Source organism: Triticum aestivum, chromosome 6B (assembly GCF_018294505.1).
Source record: "Triticum aestivum cultivar Chinese Spring chromosome 6B, IWGSC CS RefSeq v2.1, whole genome shotgun sequence".
Taxonomy (NCBI): domain Eukaryota; kingdom Viridiplantae; phylum Streptophyta; class Magnoliopsida; order Poales; family Poaceae; genus Triticum; species Triticum aestivum.
Window position 1 is genome coordinate 690,531,430 of NC_057810.1, and position 22,177 is coordinate 690,553,606.

General features: G+C 44.2%; 1 protein-coding gene and 1 long non-coding RNA gene across 6 annotated transcripts in view; one reads left to right on the plus strand and one right to left on the minus strand.

The window, feature by feature from the left end:
- LOC123139640 (cytochrome P450 87A3-like) overlaps nt 1–5,302 on the plus strand; it is a 34,338-nt gene extending 29,036 nt beyond the window's left edge. Inside the window, exon 12 of the mRNA XM_044559384.1 lies at nt 5,029–5,302. Within this exon, the coding sequence (XP_044415319.1) occupies nt 5,029–5,119 (91 nt within the window). The 3' untranslated portion in view covers nt 5,120–5,302. The remainder of the gene's footprint in view (nt 1–5,028) is intronic.
- Nucleotides 5,303–5,941: 639 nt separating this feature from the next.
- LOC123139317 (uncharacterized) lies at nt 5,942–12,974 on the minus strand. 5 transcript variants are annotated; one of them, XR_006469528.1, is made up of 7 exons: nt 12,486–12,974; nt 11,944–12,054; nt 11,660–11,792; nt 10,732–10,906; nt 9,349–10,295; nt 8,792–8,863; nt 5,942–6,267 (listed from the first exon to the last, which is right to left on the minus strand). It is a non-coding gene; the product is annotated as an uncharacterized lncRNA (long non-coding RNA). The 5 variants fall into 5 exon arrangements; XR_006469527.1 differs by having other exon boundaries at nt 11,660–11,797; XR_006469529.1 differs by lacking the exon at nt 11,944–12,054 and having other exon boundaries at nt 9,349–9,420; nt 10,198–10,295; nt 11,660–11,797; nt 12,486–12,973.
- Nucleotides 12,975–22,177: the final 9,203 nt, after the last annotated feature.

Consider the following 22,177-nt stretch of genomic DNA (forward strand, 5'->3'; position numbering starts at 1 on the left):
TTTTCTGATAATTTTTCATATATAAATTATTTAATTTGGAGTTACGGTTAATTTTCTATGATTTATTGAAGTTTTAGCTATTTTCTGGAATTAATAAATCATTTAAGAATTATTTAAATTCCAGAAAACATTTACTACGTCATCAGTGCGTCGCCGTGACGTCAGCAGGTCAATAGACGCTGCTGCTGGTCAAACCTGACGTGTGGGGGCCACACGTCAGTGACACAGGGTTGTTTTAACTCACTGACAGGTGGGACCGGTCAACGGCCACGTCAGCTAGGTCAATTCCGACGCGTGGGGCCACTGTGGTTAACTTAAACTAAACAGGGGGTTAACCGTGGTTAGTTAAGGGCGTGGGGCCCACAGTCAGTGGCCAAGGCCTGGGTTAGCAGGGGTGGTTAGGCCCTAATGACCGGCCACATCAGCTCTCGCCGGAGTGTAGCCGGCGACGACCACAGAGCACGGCGGGGGACGCCGGACTTGCGCTAGGGGCATCGGATCGACGCGCCAAGGGCACCAGGAGGTAGCCCGCGCCCGTGCGCATCTAGGGGGACCAACGGGAGGTGCGGGGGTGGCCGGAATCAGCAACGGCGGCGAGCGAGGCGGCGGCCGGAGCTCGGGCGAGGTCGGGTTTGGCGTTCGGGGGCACGGGAGGGAAGCTAGTGGCGGCTACGGGCTCCTGGAGACGTGTTGGGTGCGGTGGTGTGCTCGGCTTCGAGCTGCAACGACTCCAGCCACGGTGGTGACGAGGCACGGCGGCGGCGAGCTCTCGGGTCCGGCGGAAGCAATGGCTAGAGCGGCCCAACGGCATGGGAAGAAGAGGGGAACGGTTCAGTGGCTCACCGCGATTCTTCTGGTGCTGCTGGCGAGGCAGGGGAGGCTCGGGGTCCGGCGAATCGACGGAGGGGAGCTTCGGTGGCCGGCGACGGAACGGCGATGGTGGCGGCGTTGCAGGGCTTCCGGAGGGCCGTGGGTCGGTGGGGAGGAAGGAGGGGGTCGAGGCGGAGCTCGTGGGTGTGTCGGAGAGGCTAGGGGTGGCCGGTGGCCACGAGAGAGCTCGTCGGCGGCGGCGGGTGTGTTCGGTGGCTGCGCGCGAGAGAGCCAGAGGAGGAGAGGAGCTCGGGGAGAGAGTGAGAGGCCTGGGGGGGTGCGTGGCGTCGCGGACGGGGTCCAGGGCAACGAGAGGAAGCAGGAGGTGGCTAGGGGGGAAGCAGGAGGTGGCCGAGGCAGCGTCGGCGAGCGCCACGCCTCGCCTCTGTTCGTCCTCCTGGCAGAGGAGGAAGAGGACAAGGGAGGAGGAGGTGGGCTGGGCCGGCTGGGGAAGCTGGGCCGGCTCTGGTGGGCTGCACGGTGAGGCCAGGTAAGCTCTGTTCTTTTTATTTTTTTCCTGTTCTGTTTGTTTTATTTAATATCTTTTGCCACTGTTTTCAATTCCAAAATAATTTCATACAGTGCCAAAACATTCTGAAATATTTTATGTTACCTCTCTGGACTATTCCAAAAGTACATAAAACATTTCAAAGCATTTGAAAATATATTCATTATATATTATGAATATATCCCCAAATTCAAATAGATTATTGATTTAAATTCAGAGACCAAATAATTCCTTAAAAATATTCCAGAATTTTGGTTTGATATATAACTCTTGCCAAAATTCACAAAACTATTTTTAGGGCATTTTGGATTCACAGAATGCAATTTAAAGGGTGCTTGCCCTTCTTTTAATTAGGGTTTTGAGGCTTCTGAATTCCTCAGTTCAAATTTCATTTGAATTTAAACATGATGCAGCAACCAAGCTAGTCCATGGCCAGGGTAAAGCTAGGGATGTGACACCCGGTGCCGCCTGTGCCCGAAGGAGCGGCACGGTGGGCGGAGATCGCTCGCATCCGCTCCTCGCTGATGAAGGAGCAGCGGAACCAGCCGAGGTACGCGCCCGACAGCGAAACGCTATGGACGTTGTACTTCCAGCGCCGCCGCGAGGAGCAGATCGCCTCCGTCAACGGCATCATCCCCCGCGGCCGCCTCAACTCCGAAGGACGGCGCGAGTGGCGAGTGGTGGGGCGTCCCCGGCCGCACAGTCGATGTCGTCCTCGACCACATCGAGACCGACAACGTGTCGCGGCTGGAGTACCCGACGCGGTCCTCCTTCTCTCGCCGTCGCGACAGTTCCTGGATGCTGCGGCGAATGGAGCCGGGGTCGTCCTCGTCGTTGGGCTCCGGCTCGCCGGCCCTCCGCCCCATCAAGCCCAAGCCGGAGGGGACACCGCTCGGGCGTCGCGCTCGCAGCGGCGCCCTCGTCATCAACGAGCCCTCACCATCTGCGACGGCGCCAGCGAGGCGCTCCCTGCGCCTGGTCTGGCCGAAGCCCGAGCCGAGCTTGCTCCCCATGAAGCCCGAGCACACCGACATGGTGGCCCCCCGACGACGAGTCCGCCCTCAAATGGGCGAAGGAGGACTATGTCCGCCAGCAGGTGCGCCGCCAGCGTCAGGCGTACCTGGAGACCCAGGCCCGTCGCCGCGCCGTGGAGGACGATGTTATCGTCATCGATAGCGACAACGAGGGCGAGGCCGGGCCGTCAAGCGCCCCACCACGTGTCGGCAACCCCGGCCAGGGCTGCAGCAGGGACGCCGCAGGCGAGGCGCGCGACGACAGCGACGACGACGGCGACGACGACGACTACACATGCTTCTACAGGCTTCTCAGCATGTAGACGACGGCGGCGGCGACCGTGACGGCGGCGGCTAGGCTTTTTAGTTTGTTTTTTAAGTTATTAGGTGTAGTTCTTGCATGTTTTAAGTTTTTGTACAAATTTCGACGAAGCATGGCCGTGTTCCTGCAAAAGTCGCCGAGTTTGCAAAAAATTGAAACGAACTTCGTCGAACCCGTGGCGACCGTGGGCCTATGACTGGGAGCGAACCGAACCCCAGGGGCCAATTTAGCGCTTGTTCGCCCCAGGCCGCTTTGTTTCAGCGCCGTGGGGGGCCGAACGCTGGAGATGCTCTAACACGGCAGCTCATTGGTGTGCAAAGCGAGCTAGTGAGGCTAGACGTAGGTGTTTATGGTTGAACTATGTTCGCCCCTCCTTGTTGAAGTGCTTTAGCATGATTGTAATCCTATGGAGTAATCAATAAAGTTCATTTAGTCACACATACACAAAGAAAGATCCCTTGTAGTACCTTCAAGAAAATAGATATGGTGTCCAACAAAAGGAAAATCGTTAAAAAACTTCAGTGCTACAATATGTCGTGCAAGACGTGACTAAATTTAACATTTTTCAATGGAAACAAACCAAAAATTGTTTCATAAAAGTGAAAAATATAGTATGCAAGAAACGCAAACAAGGAATGAAACATGCGACAAATCCTACAAAAAGGTTTGCCGTAAAAAACATGGGAAAACATTTCATACACTTTATGAATCAACCAGATGAAATTCATGCAAACACAGCCGGATTTCATATAGACATGACGGATTTTATACAAACATGACAAAAATGGTTACATTTTAAACATATTTTAACTAAAAAGGGAAAACTATGTGCACATACACGATCGCGCGCGGAACTCCACTCCCATGACACGGATTAGTCTACGACCGGCTGCGGTGGATCCCTTTGTATTTTCCATGTCTGGAAGCCCGCTCACCGGACTGCCGGGAGCCCCGGAGGTATATTTTTCCACCGTATCTTCCCTATGTCTGGTTGTGCTGCTCATCAGAGTGGCAAAGAGGGTGATTCAGCAGGAGGGGAAGGGGGGACTCCTCCATTTCGGTGGAGCCCAGACGGGGGACGAGGATGGTCTGACATAAAGATCCGGACATGCCATCGGATGTACAAGCCGGTGACGTGCCGACGATGGCCTTACTGGGACCCAAGCTGCGGCAGCCTCCCATGTTCTACTTTTCCCTCGACGTTGGCGGTGGACGCGCTGGCCGCCGACCCGTCAATCTTCGCGCAGCTGGCTTCTTTCTCTGCCAGCAGGGCACGGTTACACGCGCGTTGACGGTGGTACGACGCGATGTCGTCCACGGAAGCGACGATGCCCGTGTCGCCGTGCTCCCCCTCGCCCCATGTGCCGGCTTGGAGCGGCGAGTTGCTGAAGCACGCACCGGCTTGGGGCGGTACTTGCTCCATTTGACTAGGCGAGGAAGGTGGAGCAGCGAGATGCGTCGCTCGTATCCTACAGCCTCCGCGGGCCTCCCAGCAGGCTTTTATGCCGGAGAACTGCTCTTCCTTTTCGTCGGATGCCATCAAAAGGGTGGAGGAAATGGTGAAAGAAGGAGATGGGGAGCGGCGGAGTGGTGCGATTCTTGCCCAGCATTTGGCCTCCTTTAAATAGCAGGCGGACAGAAGGAGCTTGTCTGACGTTGTGTTTAATACCAGCCTGCTTGTGAACGGACGTGTGGCCGAAGTAGATTTCTCAGCTTCCATGTGGGTTTAATAGAGGCGTTTAAATGCGGCGACGAGGTGTGTTCAGCCGGGCGTGCAGCGGGCGACGCCCTCGGCCGGCGCGTCGCTTCAATGGCGGAGGCAGTGAGAGGTCGTGTCTGCCCTGAGCTGTCTTCAATATGGAGCGGCCCACTCTATAGCGGCATGAATGCAGACAGCTGGCACCGAGCGGGAACGCGCGCGAGCGAGGGATGAGTGGGTTTGGGTGGGCCAGGGTGGTATGCATCAACGTGTGGTTGCTGCCCGGATGCCCACACCCCCCTCGCCCCACGTTTATATCTGGTTTGCGGGAGAAAGTACGCCCAAACCGCGCCACTGGCCGACATTAGATGCCCGCATTGGATGGCTTTCGCGGTCCGGACAGCACGGTCGGACGTATGCGGGCGATTTGAGTGTCGGTGTACATGTGCTCAGTAGAAGAAAGGAAAATAGAATATGATATAGCTTCAATGCAAAACATGAGACTGTAAATAAAAGAATTGTGAGCTCTTTTGAGTCGTAGGATTATGCATACTTTTTTTTACAACATTGTACATAAATCCTGACAAACTAAACTTTAAACTTCTGCCTAGCGCAGATGGAATGTGATCAAGGGAGGAACCATGGTGCTTTCTCCTGGACTACAATTTCCTGGTGGTTTTCACATCCAACTTCTCCCAAAAGCTTGACTCGTGGTGTTGATTTCTGCAATATGGACGATGTTTCTATGCATGGCACCAGAGGATATGCAATGTTGTCATGTTACTATTATGTGGCTAGTAATTGACTTATGGAACGCAAGATTGATAATAAGCCCTTTTTTGAGTTGTTAATAAGCTTCTCCTATGTAGCATAAACTAGACTCAATTTGTTTCTGCTTCCCATATTTGGTATATGCCGGAAAAATGTATTTGTGGTTTGTTTGATGCAACTTGGCAAGACGTTTTCCACTTTTTCAGGAATCTGCCGGGAATCTAAATGATGGTTAGAACGTCGCTATGTTTCTGCCGGTAATCAAAATGATGCTTGCATACATATTTTGTAGATCATCAATACATTACCAGTATTGTAAATGCATCTCTTAGACTAGCCACAATGGGTAGTAACATAGACTAGTAACATGCCTATGTTACTAGTCTGCTAGATCGGAAACGCGCCTTGGCGCGCATTGTCCGTCCAAGCGTCGTGACCCGGCATGTATAAATCTTGTACATCCAAAGGAAATTACAGCACTCTTTCAGGACTAATGAGTTTACTATAGATCACAAACAGTAGAGATATACCAAAAACATGGTAAACTGAGAATACTAAGTCAATAGGGTAATTAATTTGCAAGCACATGACAAAATTTGTTCCAAAAAGACTGAGTGGCAGTGCCAGATAAGACAAACTGGTTTGCATCAAGTTTAGTACAAAGCAAAAAGGTTCAAAATATCAAAAGCCTAAATGTTAATCTCCAAATTCAAGAACCATGCATCATCGACAACATAATATAATCAAAATAGGAAAACTTTATATATAGATCATTTCATTATTACTTATAAGAGATACACAGAATAGGTAGTCCCATATCAGAACATTCAGTAGCATGACAAAATAAAAGTTGATTCATGTAGATATTAGAACCGAGATTCTCCAAATGTCATGTCTCGGTCATGAAATATATTCTTTATCAGATTTGAAGTACCACAATGGGCTAACAATCACTGTCAATGTAATGTACTGTATGCCTTTCTTCTGCTTCATATGAACTGGATTTCTGTATTAATTTGATGCATCGGTTTTCTCTTCACTTTGTCACAGTAGAGAATTGCCCCGTTTTGATTTTAAAACTCCGCTGCACAAGTTAATATAATGAAAATATAAGTGCCAAAGATAATGAAAATGTTTGCTTCCTATAAACTTATAAACATAGGAGTGACAACTTAAACATGCGGTGCCCTGAGTGTATTCTATCTTTAGGCTTGCAAAGATAGGATGGCTTGCATGAGAATATCAATGCCAAAATCATCTGCGACTCACAAAAATGACAGATCATAGATAAAGTAAAGTGCCTTGGTGCAAAGCTATATACATTCATGCATTTCGTTGTTATAATTATGGGCAAACTATTAACAAAAGAACATAGGAAGGTGTAGCGGATGCCGATGCTACTGAAGCTCATACCAAGTAGGCAACTTCCCATGCAGAGTATATGTCCTGGCAAGAAGAGAAAAGGAGGTGGAGCACCACAATACATAATTTATTAGACTAAAGAGCACTACAATATCCCAATAATTGGAAGGAGCAATTGTATGCTTGATCATGGTCTCAACAGATGTGACTTTGGTACATGTATTTCTTTGATCATATCATTTGAATAATCACGATCTTGAATTATGATGGTTCATATTGATTATAATCAAAGAAATCAACCAGCTATGTAAGCATGATAGTTATCAATAGAGCCACATCACACCAGTTCTAAATTTCATGATAGGTGCTTACTATATTTTCTAAGATTGCCATGCATCTTGTTAGAATCAAGAAATACATCTATACGCCAGCAGCTAGTGCTCCCAAGGGAACTGAATTATGCTTGTGCAGCGCCATGAATATTGAATATATATGATGGATTACTTGGTTTTCAGCTGTCATGGTCAAAGTTCTAAATCATACTTATATTCTACGAAAATATTTACCTGACGTGATCCAGTGTGTTGTTACAAATACAAATATATATTTTTAATCAATTATTTGTACATCTCTAACCTCTACGCTCTAGCCATGATTACATTGTATCTATGAAGTTCTTAACTTTCTCTTCATTTATAATTAGAACACAACACACTACCTTGATATATCCCCTTATTGACAGAGATCCTAAAAAACATCAGGCACATAAGCCTAAAACAAAACAGTGGTGATTACCTTGGAAAAAGATCACTTTGACCCCTGTCTTTCTACATTAATCAATGAACCAAATTCTACTCTAGATGGCCACATCTTGCCCATTCATATTTTTTATAAGGTGTGTTGACTGGGTAACCGACTTTTAGTTCTATTAGGTACTATAAGCATTAGTTGATGCAACACCAATGAGAAAAAATGGTTCCTTAAATAGATAGGCTTTTTGGAAAATTCACATGGAGAAAGCAAGGAATCTCATCATGCTGCCGAGGTAAAGCATCTGATAACCCAAAAGGGACAACATAATAATCATGAAGGAGAAATGCCAAATGAGACCATAGAAAAGGAATGCAGAAAGAGAAACCAATCAACTTAAGAGGAGAGGCAGGTCTCGCCTTGGCGTACATTGCCCGGTCCATCCCGTTAAGCGGTGAGGCGGAGGACCACAATACATAATTTATTAGACTACAGAGAACTACAATATTGCAATAATTTGAAGAAGCAATTGTATGCCTAATCATTATCTCAACAGATGTGACTTTGGTACATGTATTTCTTTGATCATTTTTTATCTGAATAATCACAATCTTAATATTATGATGTTTTAGTTTGATTATAATCAAATAAATCAACCAGCTATGCAAGCATCATAGTTATCAACGAAGAGCCACATCATGCCAGTTTTAAATTTCATGATAGGTGCTTACTATATTTTCTAAGATTAGCTGCATCTTATTAGAATCAAGAAATACATGTAAAAGCCAGCAGCTAGTGCTCCCAGGGGAACTGAACTATGCTTATGCAATGCCATGAATATCTATGAATATCTAAATATATATTATACTGACTATATATCATGGATTTACTTTGGTTTTTCAGCTGTCGTCATCAAAAATTCTAAACCTGACTTATATTCTACAAAAATATTTACCTGACGTGATCTAGTGTGTTGTTGCAAATACAAATATATATTTCCAATCAATCATTTGTACATCTCTAACTTCTACGATCTAGTCATGATTACTATGTATACTATACCGAAGCCATAAATATGAACAATTTCAGAATTGAGCGAGTGCACTTATGCTCTAGTTATCAATGTATAGAAAGCTGGATCCTGGTTAAAATGTTTTCGAAAAGATCTAATTTATGCAGGACACAATTGAGCTACTCCCTTTGGACTAAACGGAAGCACTAAACATGGCTATAACACACACACAGACACACACACACATACACACACACACAGAGAGAGAGAGAGAGAGAGAGAGAAAGAGAGAGAGCAGCATCCATAGATAAAAATATGGGCAGAGGGGGGTAGTAAGTCACAAATGGATCTTTTAGAATGATTTATAGAAAAGGCATTTGGGCATGACTGAGTAAAATGAAAGTGGATCTTGAAGAATAATATACTAAGAAAAGAACTCTTGAGAGACTAAATATCAAAATGGTTGAGCGATTTACATTTGTACCTTGGGTCTAGCTGCTTGCTCGGGTGTATTTCCTTACTTGGTAATCCCTCTTTAATTCTGCCCACCAATCATCTGAAAGAAGAGACAAGTAACACTTTTGAGTAAAACATATATAGCAAACATCCACAAGATTTCTTACAGTCCAGGAACGCAAAAAGCAGAGAAAAGCATGGCCCATCAAGGGTCTACAGCAAACAAGTAAACATCAGCGGCTTTGCCTATCTAGCTAAACAATTTTTCTTTGTTCTTTTCTTTTTGCTCAATTTTGTAAAAGAACAATCAATTAAAAAAATAAGTCACCAACATAAAGAGTACACTTACAAAAAAGAACTCAACCATACTGAAATAGTTCCAAAACAACAGCAAAGAATATGTGATGGCATGCTTTGGCTAATGCAAGGAAATTGAGTTTCAGTTTGATATGGATGTCTCATGGAGTGGCAACTGGGGTTTGTGGTGATTCTTCAGCATGCTCTTGAAGGCGATCCTAAGAAACCAATATGAATAACTTCCAAGTACATATCATGATAAGTAAATGAGATATAGACATGAGCTACCTCAGGTGATGGTGTGTTTGGCATTGTCGTCGTCATCCGAAAGCAGCATTGGTGCATTATAGCACATGGTTCCTAACCAAGACAGAAAATAATAGCAAATATAAACCCATCCGACAACAGCAAACATAAACCCATCCGACAACAGCAATGGAGAGACTTATGTATCCAGTAAGGCAATGGACAGGGCTGGTTCATAATACATACATGCACACAAGCTTAGATTTCAGTGTAAGCTACAAACAAGAAGTAAATCATTGTGCAATGTTAAAATTAGATAGAGAGAAGGGAAAAGATTGATTAGTAAATATATATATAGCTGCACACAAATTTAATTGGATTGTTGGCTGAACAATTTCTCTAATGTACATCTTTAAAAATACATTACAGTAACCTGGCCTAAAACTTAGATTCTGTGTGATGTTGCTTTGTTCATTAGTGAACTTTTGGGATGCTTGCCTGAATAAATTGGGATTGCATAGGACCATAAGTATGCAGTTCTTGAGAGCTAAAATTGATCCATAATTCCATGTCTACGGATGCAACAATTCAGCTTAGACATTCAATTGTAGTCAGGTTCAGGTTCAGTCTATTTCATATAGTTAGCAAAAGCAAGACAGGAGTATAAGGTGCAGGTTTCTGTACACCTCACACTTTATGCATATTAATCTTTGCCGCACCCCACCCGCCCCCGCAATATTCAACCTGGTATGAGACATTTTTTTTATTTCATACATTTATACAATGAAAAGCAATGGTGCAAATGTTCAGTATGTTACAACAAAAGTGCAAAGGTTCAGTAGTTCACAATAATACATTCAGCTATCTAAGCATAGTTCTCACGAAGAATACTTGTGTGGGATAAGGGAAGCTAATGATGCATGTGAGGCCGCAAATTCAAGCACTCGCCTACAATGAACCCCATTCAAATCCACTGAAGCATCCAATTGCTGCAATAGACCAAGAGGAAAATACCAAATTAGCTCACCGGCTCACCAAAAGGTAAAAAGAAAAACAATAAAATAAAATCCAAGAACACGAACCTACACTACCATGGGTGAGTAGATAACGAATAAATTATCTCATATTTTTAGTATAACTAACAATTACTTTTACACATAGTAATCAATAGAGTATTTGTAACCAAATGCATCTTTATTCTCGTATGTAGTGCAATGGACATAAAGCAAAATGTTAGAACTCTTTTCAGTTCCTAGACATTCTCATTTGCTAGGCAAATTGTTATGTACATACTTTCACGTTGCTGCTACAATTCACCTTCTCTGCCACATCACCGATGTTTTTGCACAAATAAGAATCTCAAAGAACTGAAAGTACCAACACAAAAGCAATAAATAGGCATTGCTTCAGAGAGAGAAAAGTTACATTGGGCTTGGGCTCATTTCTTCCATGTCCGGCGGCCTTCCGCTTGAGTTCCTTCCAATATCATCCCAGGAGTCTTCAAAAAGAGCATTGTATATTTATACAAATTTCTTTCGCGTAGAGTGTCCACGACCACGTGCACAACTTTGTTCGGTACCGTCGCATGGGCATGGTTCCCCTGCAAAAAATATAGCAATACGAGAGATTACATAATCATGTAGATATAATATTGTAGAAAAGGACCTAGCATCAATGCATACCTTTTGGGAACGGGACTAAAAGGCAATGATATATAACAATTGCAAGGGCACAATTCCTCCTATGAAAGGTACATGTGCCTAAGGTAGCTTCTACAATTTTCTAAAGCTAACAACATAGAAAAGGGCCAGCCACCACTTGCGTGTTACCACTGAATAAGTCTATAATTTTGTAACATAAAAGGATCAGGCACCCTTTCCCACATCAGTTTGGCCATATTAACCAGGGCTGCTAGAATCAAGCGGGCCTTTTTCTTTCTTTCAGCAATGCTAACACTAACATGAATGCAGGTGGATATTTTATTACCTTAAATGGAAAAGAACATTTAGTAACACAGGATCTAGCAGCACCCAGGATCAAGAGATTCGATACTGTACTTCCCCTAAGCTGGTACTGAAGGCATATAATATATTCTTCAAATTTAGGTATTCTGTGATGGCCAGGTTATCAATGTAGATGATTTACAAATGTGTCAAAAGTGTTCTGTCTCAATGTAGATGCAGTAACATATATGTATTCTGCACATGCAATATTCTTCATATATTCTGCAGATACATCAACCCTATTCTTATTATAAAGATGGCCAGGTTATCAGTATTCTTGTTTTAACACAAGTTCAGTCAAATGAGTACAGATAGACGTGAGCTACTAAAACATGGTGGTGGCATCTCACCTTTAGAACAACACAGAGCATGTTGGACTGCCATCCCCACTGGGATCTGGGCGACCACCATGAGTGCCGGGAGGATCTCCTCTTCCTCCTTCCTCACCCTCTCTTCTTACCACCCCATCTCCCTCTCTGCCTCCTACTCTGACACAACAAGAAGTTAACAACATCAACACTGCAGAATCCAACCAATATATCTGCATCGTCAAACAAACATCCTACCAAAAATTTTAACTGTCAGTCGGCTAGTTCAGTAAATAAATCATGAACCATAACTTTCTATTAATTACCTTCCATTAGTAAGAAAAATGGCCCAGTTACCATCATAAGAACGGTAGGCTTGAGCCCCAAAAAATTTCAAGCTTGACCAAAGAGTGCCACCAAATAACAGGTTCCTAGTACTACAGCAAAAACTAACTTCAGTCGAGGACAACAATGAGAAGCAGCACCAATTGAGACACACAACCACACAGATTCTTGTAAGCCGGAAACGACAACACTGAACCTCACAAGCTTATGCAGAGAACGCCCTGTAAAATGAGCAACGATTACCGCTACAACACTGAACCTCACACGCGTATGCACGGAACAATATACAGAATGAGCAAGCGCTACTACACACTGATTTGTACAATTTCCATCCACACTTGGCCTCAATGCCAAAATTCATGGCTGGAAAGAACTGAGCCTGGCACTACTCCCCTGAGCCGGAAACAACAACACCGAACCTCGCAGGCTAATGCAGAGAACAAGCTTGGCACACCCAAGCCGAATTCCCGGTCTACAGAGCTCAAATCAAGCAAGAAAAATTAGCAAGAGGGGGGAAATCAACCTTCTGGTCACCACCTCCCGTGGCGAAGCGGAGGCCGCTCGGCTGGATGTTGATGGAGAAGATCTGCAGGCCGTCATGGTGAACCCAGCTGGGCTTCTCCGTCAGCATCTCCGTGCCCTCGAGGTAGGGAAGAGGAGGAGTCTTGTCTACACGGGTGACGGACGCGTGCCGTTCTCGGTGAAGACACAGATGCGGCGGCCGGTGTCACTGGAGAGCACGTAGCGCGCCCGGCCAGCATGGTGCGCCTCGAGGTGGAGCACGGGGGCGCCGTCGAGGCCGCGGACGAGGAGCCGGGAGGAAGCCGCGGTGAGGCACGGGCGGGAGGAAGAGGAGAGGGGGCGACGGTGGCGGCGCGAGTGCGGGCGGGTGCCTGGGCGAGCGACGGCCGCGGCCGGCGGGGCAGGGAGGCGGGCGAGCGGCTGGGAAGGGGAGAGAAGACGGCGAGCGGGATGGGCGAGGCGGGACGGCGGGGCGGGGTGGGCGAGGCGGCGGGGCGGGGAAAGGCGGGCGAGCGGGGCGGGTCGGGCGAGGGAGGGGGCGCGAGTGCGGGGAGAGGAGGAGGTTAGGGTTCACCAGGGAGCCGGCCCTTTTATACCCCCACCACGCGAAATTACCAAAATGCCCTGGTGAGGGCATGTTATTTACAATATGTTGCCATTACTATTCATTCCAGCAGTGTTTCTTCCAGATCCGACGGCCCAGATCCTCCCACCTCTCGATCCAACGGACGAAAACGCATCAAGGGAACCGATCCAACGGCCCAGAGTCGCGATCGCTGAGGAGGCTCTGTGATCCATCCTTCTCTTATTTCTGGATGTTACTACCTCTATAGTGGAGAGTAACATATGTGTGGTAACATGCAACACTTTATTTATTAGGCTATAGACTCATCTTGCCTTGATATGTGTGATGTTACTCATATTAGTAGTAACTAGCTATGTTACCATTTTTCTCTCTTCATTTATTGTTTGCCACATCATCTATTTTATCTAGATATGTGTGATGTTACTACCTACGTTACCCCCACTATGGGTAGTCTTATGTCCCCGTGCGTCATCAGTATATACCTGAGTTGTACATGCATCAGAAATCCTCGGTGTCCAAGTGATAATCCTGCAAAAATGGTACACCTACGGGGACTATTTTGGTTGATAGTGGCCACACATTTTTCTTGGGGTGTTAAAATGAAATAGCAGTTTTCACGTCTTGAAATGGAACTCGTGTCTGCTATCTGATCGTAGATTCCATTTCACTGAGAATCTTGAACTGATGGGAGCAAAGGAGAAACTGCCTTGGCCTCATTGTTTGCAGTTTCATTGTTGTTCATAGCCTGCTCTCAGTTTGATTAATAGAGATAGATGGCGCATGCCACACTACTGAGCTTGAAGGCCTCTTGAGTCTTGAGGCGTCTAAATGGTCATATAAATCTTGCTCTCACATGGCTAAACTCCGTGTTAACGAAGAAATTTGCTCAAGGACACTTTAAGTAAAACAAATCAGTAATTTGGTCATGGTCACTCTTTAAGTAATTTTTATTTAGAAATTTGGTCAAGTTAGATGATAGTTCATCTACATCAAATTGCTACCCAAGCTATTCTCCTCTTGAAACCGAACTTATTGGAATTGTCGTCGTTTGTGCAGATTTCTGTTTCCAGAAGCCTCCACATAACTGCTGCTGTGGCCCTAGTTGCTGCCTCCATTGACAGTGCCTTAGATGCCTGCTCGCTTAAAGCCTTTTGTGTTTCTCAGAACTAGTCTGTTATGGTGGTCCTGTGTTAGCCTTTATGTTTGCATTAGTTTCTTGTTTTCTATCTTTTGGTCCTGTGCTGGAAATTAGCTTTGTTTGTTGTTTGGTGCAATTCGGCAAACGGTCCATTGAACTCGTGACGTGTCATGGTTGGTCGGAACATGACTACGCCTACGTTAGCAAGAAATGGCGAAATGGGGATTGGGCTGGAGAATTGATAAGTTTGAATTGGAGCTACCATTTTTCTTATGCGGGACGGTTTGAGAGACGCTGATGGAGTTTTTTTTAGACAGAACAGTGCCGACTGGACTAGAATAGAAAATGAAATATATGATCATGGTCAGAGCATTGATATGTCCCGTAGTCGATATTAATGGAATTCGCACTACTAGAAAAAGGCCTGCTAGTGGCGCACCTGTTTTCGCTACTAATGGCACACTACAGGTGCACCACTAGAATTTTTTTTTATTTTTTTCGTCTTTTTCTTAATCTCGGGTCACTATGGCTTAATCTCGGGTCAATAAATCACACTCCGTGGTCAAACTTCCCGAAAGGTCACCCATCCTCATGGTCAGAGCATTGATATGTTCTGTAGTCGATATTAATGGAATTCACACTACTAGAAAAAGGCCTGCTAGTGGCGCACCTGTTTTCGCTACTAATGGCGCACTACAGGTGCGCCACTAGCATCTTTTTTTATTTTTTTCCGTCTTTTTCTTAATCTCGGGTCACTATGGCTTAATCTCGGGTCAATAAATCACACTCCGTGGTCAAACTTCCGGAAAGGTCATCCATCCTCACACTACTCCAGCCCAAGCACGCTTAACTTCAGAGTTCTATCCAACCCCAGCACCAGCTCACTTCACAGGCACTTGTTGATATATCTAGCATACTGATCCTATTAAACCTTGTTGATGTTTAGGACTTTGTTCATGTTCATGAGTGTGATGAAATTTTTCAAAATTATTTCAAACTTCCGTTCATAGTACGTATCATATTCTGAAAAAAAATTCCTGAAAAAATTTTCGAAACTAATTTTTTTTCTATTACTAGTGGCTCACCTAGCAAACGGTGCGCCACTAGTAAGTTTGAAATTTTTTGAATTTTTTTGCCTCCAGATCTTAAAAGCCCGTAACTTTTTTTCTGTTAGGTTTTTGAGGATTTTGAAAATTTTAATGGGGTTCCCCCTGTTAAATTTGGATATAACTTTTCAAGTAGATGATTTTTCATATAAAAACGTTTTCATCCGAGTTAGTATGCAAAAGTTATGCCCATTTTACAAATTCTCGAGAGATTTTGCAAATAAAGTCAAAATTCATATTTGCAAATTTTCCCAACAACTAGACCACATATCACATGGAAAACTTATTTTCTTTTATTTTTTTGACATTTCCATCATTTTCTTTTATTTTTTTAAAACTGAAAAGGCGGTCCAGTGGGGGGTGCATTCGGGGGAATTTTGGGTCAAAATTAGTAATGGCGCACCGTGGGTGTGGTACGCCATTACTAGTAAAACTAGTAATGGCGCACCACACCCACGGTGCGCCATTACTAACTTTGAAAAAAATAAAGAAAATAAAATAAATTGTTAGTAATGGCGCACCGTGGGTGTGGTGCGCCATTACTAGTTTTAACTAGTAATGGTGGTGCGCCATTACTAGTTTTAACTAGTAATGGCGCACCACACCCACGATGCGCAATTACTAACTTTGAAAAAATAAGTTTGAAAAAAAATAGTAGTTGCGCACGGTGGATGTGGTGCGTCATTACTAGTTTAACTAGTAATGACGCACTATCCCCTGGTGCGCCATTACTAGTTTTGAAAATAATAATAATAAAAAATTGTTACTAATGGTGCACCGTGGATGTGTGGTGCGCCATTTCGTGTGCCATTAGTGTTCATATCATCTATAGCCCTTTTTCTAGTAGTGTCAGGTCCGTGTGCCTGGTTTGACTGCATGAGTTTCTCACTTTCTCTTGCGTGGAGTGTGACACCCTTTATGAATGTGTTAAATATTCGGTTTCCATTATCCTTCAGTATAACTGGACTGCATGTTGTTGTAGTCCAAAACAACTGTTTAACGACACTCTTTTGCAAAGAAAAGAAAACAATTAATTTTGCCGTTTGGCAAGCTATTCTTCTGTGTATATCAATCGAGGGCATCTTGGTACCAAACTTATTGTGCATTGTCATGTTTTGTGCAGTTTTCAATTTCCAGAAGGACCCACAGCCAGTGCTTTCTTTGTAGGCGCTGCACCAGACCCTGCTGCTTATACCACTCCAGGCAACTAAGATGTGGGCTCGGTCGTATTGTAGGCGTAAAGCCTTTTGTTAGTCTGTAAGGTTGGTCCTTTGCTGGCCGTTATTGCTACATTTAGTTTTCTCACTTTCTACCTTCCGTTCCTTTTCCTGAAAAAATATGGACGTGTTGGATGAGATGCTGGACCTGAACCCCGTTCCTAGTTTTTGTGAGTATGCATCTTGTTCTTTTTCCTGTCGTCGTGTGTTTGTCCGTCTGATCACACGGTCCACACATCCTAGGATGTTTATGTACCCAACTAAATAAATGTTGCAGGTAATATCCTGGTAGTTGTCTTCGATCGATTTTCAATTAATGTTTCAACTATGAACATAGGAAACGTCTGACGACGAAAAGATTTCGGTACTTGCAAATACTGCGAAGACGAGCGCGACCTGTGCGACGGAATCTTTCTAGATGATGATAGGCGCTTCAGCATCAAGCTGGACGAGAACTTCGAAGTGGATACAGTAAGTCACAATGACAAGTTCTTTTTCGTAATTAAGCATGACATCTGCTTCATTTGCTTCAACTTATAATTTATTTATTTTTACTATTCTACTAGCGTATCCCCTGCCATGCAAGAGTTTTTGTATTGGATAAGATAGGTTTCAGTCGTACTATGGAGGTAAAAAAAGTTTACTTGAAGACCGAGCATGGTTATATTTTCCACGCAAAATGATACAATTCAGACGACTACACCTATTTTGGATGCAAAACATGGCGAGCACTATGCAAGACTTATGCATTTGAGCCTGATATGGTTATCACCTTTGATATTCGTCCGGGAGATGATATTGAAGGTAATACCGACATCTGGGTCGATGTGCAGACGCCTCCAGTTATACCATTATGTAAGTTTCTCAACCATATTTATGTCTTTGACATTGTTTATTCAAAAATATTTGACAACTAATTTATATTGTCAGCTTATTTCGGTGCAAGCAAACATGTCCAGCGCTTTGTAGACATGACCTACTACTGTATTGGGGTTGAACTCAATTGCGAGGAACTCAGTCATTATGTTTCATGACTTGCGGATCTTGATACTGTCAAGACAAATTTTCTTCCTGCATTTAGAAATGTTAGTACTGAAAACGTGCGACCAATAGTGTTCGTAATGAACTACGGTCCCATCTATTTAGGAAGGATGGTAAGATTTTTACTATTTGTTCTCAGTGCATCTTTTCCATACATTATTTTTGAAGCTAAACTTCATTGCTAAGTATGTTACCATATGATGTTCTTCAACAGGGACTCCCGATGAATGTTGTGCCTTATGGGATCGAGACTAAAGGTACCATGAGTATTGTTAGCTTACGGCCAAGATATCCTACAGATTACTTTAGTGCATTCAGGATTAGCGACGGATTATTAATAGTGCAAGACTGGACCAAATATGTGATGGGGGAGCGCAGAGAAGTACTAGGGGGGCAAACAGATGCGCTACCCACGATTAGGAGACATGTTCATCTGCATGCTCCAACTTGATGAAGGAGGAGAGCTATACATGTTTTATGTTATTTTACCCAAGAGAGAGCAGGAGGAGTGATTAGCTAGCTAGAAATGTGTTTGAAGATGATGATGTGCTACACTATTACTATGATGATAAAATAACTAGTGTTGGTGGTAATGACTATGATGATTATTATTAGCTAGTGTTAGTGATGATTAAATAAATACTGTTGGTGGTAATGACTATGATGATGATTAAATAGCTTGTGCTGGCGGATTAGATTCAAGTGGAGACAACATGTGATGCACATCGAAAGTACTACTAGTCCAAACTAGATCAAGTTTGGATTAGTAGTATACTTTTGACATGCACCACATATTGCCTCCACTTGAACCTAACCCACCTTCATTTGACACACTGTTATGGACATAATGATATAAACCTCATAATTGGTATTGTACCAAAATTTGTATAACGGCGGATAAATACACTAAAAAAGGAAGAAAAAAAGAATACTAGTAGCGATTTTAGTAAAGATGATGTAACTATCCAGATTAGCAGCAGCGTGGGACAGAAGAAGCGCTGCCGCTATGTGTCTTAACAGTAGCGCGTGTCACACGCGCTACTGTTAAGTAATAGTTGTAGCGCCTTATTAGTAGCGCGGCAGCGCGCGCTACTAGTGGGCTTAAAACCCGCGCTACTACTAGGGTTTTCCCTAGTAGTGAGTCATTATAATGACAACTTACATGTTTATTTGAAAGTGTGTAAAGGGGCAAGATAGCTCAAGAGTGGGATTTTCTCCTTCGACGATGGAGAAATATTCTTAGGGCCCTCTCAGTGTGACGACATTCATCATTGTCTGGCCAGCCATTGGTGACTTACTCACAGGGATGCTTGAACATGATAATGAGAAAGAAGAACAAAACTGCTAACAACAAGACCGGTATAATGAGATGAGAATGACTCAAGAGGATACTGGCTTATCTCAGCTAGTGTTTTGTAAAGTGTCGTGAAGCAAAGGGAACTACATATGGTAACCATATGTTCACTCGGATATCATTTGTGTGAGTATAGGGGTCAACATGGATGTCCATGGTTCTACAGTTGATCACTCCACGAAAGGAGGTTTTGTTCATATCTACATCTCACCAAACTTGCAGGGTCATGAACTTAAGATGAATTTGATCTTTTGAGTAGTAACTAAGTTCGGAGTAATGAAGAATGTCACCGGAATTTTTTTGGGGACAATGAATATTGTTTCAAGAGAGAACCATATGTGTTTTGAGAAAACAGGAAACGTTTTAGAGAAAGATGAGTTAACCGGATAGGTGGAAATAGTGTCAAAGGACCTAATATATATTTAGGAGGGCTCCAGTATTAACCAGGAGCCCACGGAGCATATGTAGGGGCCATGGGCTACCCAATATAGGCTAGGCCTATTGAAGTGTGGCAGCCACATGGGCCTTTGGGCCCATGTAGGTGGCGCCATCCCTACCTTGCCTTCCCTCAAAGTGGAGGGTGCAGCTAGGGTTGGGAGGAGTCCCACCTCCCTTGGTGGCCGCACCTAGGGAGGGAGCCTGTCCTCAAACCAGGATGCCTCCCTTCCACCTATAAATACCCACCAGGGCGCTCCTCCTTTGTACACAACTTCCCCGTAGAGCTTCAGGAACCCTAGATCAAAGGATTCGTATGTGTGAATCCGATAGAGGAACCGTATGTTCGCTTCTAGTTCAAGGGATTAGTATGTGGGACGACAAGAACACGATATTCACCAACTTCTCTTTCGCTGCAACTCGATAGTCGGTAAGATCATATCTAACCTTGTACACATGTTCTTCATAGTGATCCTAGAATATGCTAGGTAGGCTGATTTTTTTCCTACTATGCCCAACAGATCTGGCCCGTCAGCTGGTGCTGCTCGAGGAGGGAGAGGTTGTACCATTGTTCCTCCTGTGTTTGCCAGAACGCCGACACCAGTAGCTTGCATCGGCTACTGCTCTATCATGCCACCGACTGTTGGGAAACATAGCATGCAATTTTAAAAAAATCCTACGCTCACGCAAGATCTATATAGGAGATGCATAGCAACGAGGGGAGAGTGTGTCTACATACCGTCGTAGACCGTAAACGGAAGCGTTTCACAATGCGATTGATGTAGTCGAACTTTCTTTGCGATCCACCAATCGAGTACCGAACATACGGCACCTCCGAGTTCTGCACACGTTCAGCTCGGTGACTCCCCTCACCTTCTTGATCCAGCAAGTTGTTGAGGCAGTAGATGAGTTCTGTTAGCACAACAGCATGGTGAAGGTGATGGTGAAGTGATCCGCGCAGGGCTTCGCCTAAGCACTACGAAGATATGACCAGAGGCGTAAACTATGGAGGGGGACGCCGCACACGGATAATAATTGATGTTGTGTGCTTGTGAGGAACCCCCTCCCCACATACATACATACATACATACATACATATATATATATATATATATATATATATATATATAGGTGGGATGGGAGGGGAGGCAGCCAGGGCGCCCTAGGACTTGGCCGCCGCCCCCTAGGGGCCCTGCCGTGCCTGCGTCCCCCTTTCCCTGTATATGGAAGGGGGGAGGAAAGATGGGAGAGCTGGAAGGAAGGGGGAATCCTATTCCCTCTCTTTCCTTTCCTCCTCCCCTTTCCTTATCCACTTAGGCCGGCGCATATGTGGGGGCGCACCAGCCCCTTGTGGCTGGTGTGTTTCCCCTCTTGGCCCATAAGGCCCATATCTTTTGTCGGGGGTGCCTGAAACTCCTTCCGGTGACCCGATGAGTACCAATGTCCTCCAAAACACTTCCGGTATCCGAATACCTTTGTCCTATATATCAATCTTTACCTCTCGACCATTTTGAGACTCCTCGTCATGTCTGTGATCTCATTCGGGACTCCGAACAACATTCGGAAACCAGATCGTATAACTCATATAATACTATATTATCAACGAACGTTAAGCGTGCGGACCCTATGGGTTCAAGAAATATGTAGACATGACCGAGCACTACTAGGGAAAATCCTAGTAGCAGCGCGGGTTTTAGGCCTATCAGTAGCGCGGGCAGGAGCGTTACTGATACGACGCTACAGCTAAAGCTTAGCAGTAGCGTGCCTAGACCCATGCTACTGCTAAATTGACTTAGTAGTAGCGCTTCTCCAGAGGAGCGCTACTGGTAATTAGTAGTGGTGCTTCTCCTTGCCCGCGCTTCTACTATTATTTAGTATTTTATTTCTTTTTTATTTCATGTTGTATTCATACACCTTTACACAAGTTTTCATACAACAGGAATTTAGAGATTGTTTTTACATTATAATGAGTTATTACATCACGGGGTGAAAGAACCATGGACTAGTTTCAAGTGGATGTCCATCCACTTGAAACTAATCCGCGGTTCTTTCACCCAATGATATAATAATATCATCATCATCATCATCATCATCATATCATTAACAACTTATCATCATAATACATCATTGTCATATAACACCTCCTCAAGATCATCGTTTTCATCAATGACATCACATAGCAAATTGGTCACTAGTCATAATCACAAGTACTCCTCATTATCAACTCTAACACATTACCACATAATAAACATATTGTACCTCATAGACCAACTACATTCTCTTAGAACCTACTACATTTTCTAAGGTAAAATAGCAAAAAACAAGATAGCCCCTGACTCTCCATTATGGAGAATGGATATTATCCTATCTCCAATTCTTGCCTTTCGCTGAATGTTACTTCCAAGAACCTCCTTGCGAATGTCCAAACATTTTTTCCATTCTTTGATGAGCATGTGTTCACCGGTTTTAGAAATCCGATATGCACAGGTGAGCTCCCTAGATTTACCTGGCAGTATGTTCAGAACTGTAAGGCGACCATTCAGATACATCAGATGAGGCACACAATCCATCGAGAGTTTCTGTTAAAAACATAGTAATAAGTTCGTAGTTAGCAATGATGTACTAGTTTTAGAAGTATGCAAAAGATGCACGGATGTCGTAATAGTAAAAAATCTTACCAGGTTATCTCCAGAGAAGTTACCGTGGTTCAACACGTGCACTAGTGGCACGTATTCACCATAATTTGGAGGAGTTTGATAATAGTTATTGTAATCCTCAAGAAGAGTACAAAATGCGATCAGATGATTTTTCTCCTT